A 3,681-nucleotide genomic window follows, 5' to 3' on the forward strand; every position below is an offset into this window, starting at 1 on the left:
AGCATACATAACGAAACTTCTTAGGAGCCGAGGGTAATATACAAATAACGAATTCCGTGAGCAATTTCATAAATGTCGGACCCCACAGCGGCAGCAGCACAAAACACAATCCAAATTCGGTCCATTTCAATGTCCACTTGAAAGTACAAGAGCCTTAAAGCAGGGAGAAGCACTCAAAAGTACAAACCCATGGAAGCGGAGTCGCACTTGAAAGCGGCACCACTGTAGTGTAGAATGCTTCTTGTGTGTATGTAAGGATTTGTGATCAACCAGGAGGTTTAAATTTGTGTGTTTGGGGAACTTTGATGGATGAAATCAAGGCTTTGTTTAATGATTTTTTTTTTCTTTTTGGAGAATTTTCCCTAAAAAAAAATGATTATTGCAGAATAGGACTTGATGTGGGCTCAGAATTTGCTCAAAGGGCTACAAATGCAGCATATTTGGGAGGGTGGGCTATTATGTTTCAGCCTTTTCTTCTAAGCAAATTTGGGTGGCAATAAGGTGGCTTATGAATTTTTCTCAAAGGGCTACAAATGTTAACAATTATGGGAGAGTGGAATCAGGTTTCAACTCATTTTCTCTATTTTTTTTTTTCTTTGTGGGAAAAGAAAACGTATTAAGTTTCTGATTTGTGAAGTATTTAATTTGTCGCATAAAAATTTAGAAATTTATTTTGAAAAATTGGTGGATCAAAAGCTTTTTTTGTACGGCTATGTCCTCATTTCTGCCTACAAGTTTTCAACCAACTTTAAGTCTGCAAATTGGCTGTCCTTCAAGGCTCCTTTTTTTTTTGGCTAAAATATTTTATGTACACCAACAGAAGCAACAAAAGAGTAAGGCAAGTCTGGCCCTTCGACTTTATGGATGTCCATCATTTGACATAACAGCTGCATGCAACAAGGTCGCATTCTTTTATAATATAAGTTGGATATTTTTAAGTTTAAGTGACAATGCAGGTGCATGCATTTCTCTCCCAACCCAACCACAAATAATAAATTATATGTGAAAATTTCAAACCTCTACCAATTTACATTTTTTTTATTACCTCCTATCCAAATATTTCAAATAACCTTCTATCCAAACTGTGATTTTGAGCGTTACATGCTTGTGTGTGTATATATATTTATATATATTTAAATTGTTATGTTTATCACTTGAAATTTAAAAAAAGAAAAATCACTGCGTTTGGATAGAAGATTATTTGGGATAATTTTTTTAAAAAAATACTATAACACTTCTTTGATATGATGTATGTGAAATAAAAAGATGATTGAAAAATGTTTTGATGATACAAGTAAATCAGTATGTGTAAATATAATATAAATAAAATGCATTCCAAACACGCGTAAGCATGTCTAAGATTAGGGTTTTATGTAACTCATTTCAAAGATAAGTGAAATAGAATAATGTTAGATTTTGGAGAATAATGGTTGACAATTTTGCAATTTTCAAATAACATTCTTGTTCTTTTTTTTTTTCTTCTCAACTACGAGGCACAAAGATAAGATTGAGACCCTAAAGTTTGGGTTAGGCAAGTCTCAAGAAAATGTTTAACCTATTCTTCTAGTCAAAAAAGACAAAAGGGTTAACCTACTAAATTTAAAATTGAATTCTTGGACATGAATCATAATAGAAGAGAAAGCTATATCTGTTCTGACACTTGGAAAATCCTCACCCCAAAATTACCCATAACGTTCCATTTCTCCACGTATCTCCCTAGGATTGTCACGAATTGTTTGGTCAAGAAAAGATTGCAAGTCTCTATCTAAATCCTCTCTTCCATCGTTTTCCAGCATGCCTGCAGCAATTTCAAAGAAAAACTCCAATTTGTTGTGTTGAGCCCGCCATGATAATGTCAAGAAATGCTTTAACAACTAGATTGCCCCTTAAGTTCACAAGATCTAGAAGGTTTACAACTGTCCTTGCAACGTTTAGGTTAATGTAATCTTACAAAATCAAGTCTGAAAACGAGTCATAGTCATTTGGTGTCGACATGTTTATATCAATACACAAATGAAATGGCCACAGTTAGAGCCAAACAAATTTAAATTCTGGTAAAAGTGGATAATTCCGGCTGGTATTTAAACTCAAGATCTGTAATTTCTGAAATGTCAACCTTATTTACTAAATCAAGACCTGTTCGATATTTTATTTCAAAACTATTTGAGACGATATCGTTATACTTCTAACATGTTTTAGATCATTAAAGTATATGCGTCTATTGTATGCACTACTTATTCACATATACATACAAAAAGTGCATTTAGAATTGCACAAGAACTCACAATCCCACGACAAATATTTTGTTGATGAAAATTATGCATCCCAACAAAAACAATTGATAAATTTTATTTCTCTTTTCTTTTTCCTTCTTCTCTCCTCTGGAATAATAAAAAATTTAGAGACAAATTTGTTGGAGGTCCCCCATTACCTCTATCATACACTCAATAGTCAACAAAAGATCCAACCCTACAAGTCACCAACACACAGTCACACACATGCATGTACATACTTAAATTAAACCAAAGCCGTACCAGACAAAGAAACATTAAAATTTGGCAGAGTCATTTCATAACCTCATCAAAACTTTCCAACATCTCTCAAAAGCAAAACAAGAAGCAACATAAACATGGGAGCTCTTTCTCAATTCTTAGCTCACCTTTACACCATAGTCACTGTCTTGTTCACCATTTTAATCCTAGAATTAGTAATCCTGGTAAGATCCATCACAGGTAACATCCAAGAATCCAAGAAGAAGACCATAACCACCAAGCAATACCTCAAATTAATTGAAGAAAAAATCCCGGCTCGCCGGTACAAAAAAACCCGGTTCATCATGGACGATTCCATTGAATGTGCAGTTTGTTTGTCCTTGTTTGAAGAAGGAGAATTCGTCAGGAAGCTGAAATGTAAGCATATTTTCCACAAGGATTGTCTGGACCGGTGGCTACAGCAAGATTGGGCAACATGTCCTCTTTGCCGGACAACAGTCTTGCCTGAAGAAATCATGATGAAATATAGACAGTTCTTGCATCGACAGGAGTATGAAGGAAGTGATGAAGACCTGATTTTCTTGATATCTGCACTACATGGTAATTATCTACGCAGGTTTTTGTAGCTCTACTCTACAGATTTTTGTATATAACTATATAAGAAGAAGAAGAATTTGGTATAGATCAGTACTGTCTTTTGAGGTATGTATCTAATAAGTTTTATTACTTCTTGAAAGAAAGTTTGGTAAAAATTTCTTATGCAACATGACGAATAGATGGGTAGATTTGGTTCTTAAATCTTACAGCCAGAATTTTTCTGACTAATTTATCTGAATATCAGTAGAATTTGGGAGACTTATTAGTTCTGATTTAGTTCTTTTAAGTCCTGTTTTAAATTTTTTTTTTTTTTTTATCTTTGCTAGTTTGAACAAATTATTTAGTCGGAAAATTGAATCCAATGTAACATTTCATCCACACTGTTTGTAGGGCCTGTGGAATCTTTTCTTGTCAATATGCTCCATTAAATCAACTCACATGAGAAATCGACTGTGGTTAAAAAATTTTTACTATAACAATTGGCTTCTTTTTTTTTTCTTTGGCATGAAAAATGAAGAGGCAGCAGTAACCACGTGGAAAACTTTTTGATATCCCCATCATTTGGGGTATAAACTTTTGTTTGCAGCTTTCA

At 33.8% G+C, this 3,681-nt stretch overlaps 1 protein-coding gene across 1 annotated transcript; it reads left to right on the plus strand.

Annotated features, from left to right (window-relative positions):
- Positions 1-2,532: 2,532 nt before the first annotated feature.
- Positions 2,533-3,290, plus strand: LOC140010919 (E3 ubiquitin-protein ligase RHA2B-like). The gene has a single exon (XM_072058572.1). It carries the CDS (start codon positions 2,630-2,632, stop codon positions 3,116-3,118), a length of 489 nt encoding a protein of 162 aa, XP_071914673.1. The 5' UTR covers positions 2,533-2,629; the 3' UTR covers positions 3,119-3,290.
- The last annotated feature ends 391 nt before the right edge of the window (positions 3,291-3,681 follow it).

This window comes from Coffea arabica, chromosome 7e, assembly GCF_036785885.1.
Source record: "Coffea arabica cultivar ET-39 chromosome 7e, Coffea Arabica ET-39 HiFi, whole genome shotgun sequence".
Taxonomy (NCBI): Eukaryota; Viridiplantae; Streptophyta; class Magnoliopsida; order Gentianales; family Rubiaceae; genus Coffea; species Coffea arabica.

Excerpts from the sequence above, each read along its gene's own strand:
- LOC140010919 (XM_072058572.1), top strand. The coding sequence starts at position 2,630 with ATGGGAGCTCTTTCTCAATTCTTAGCTCACCTTTACACCATAGTCACT.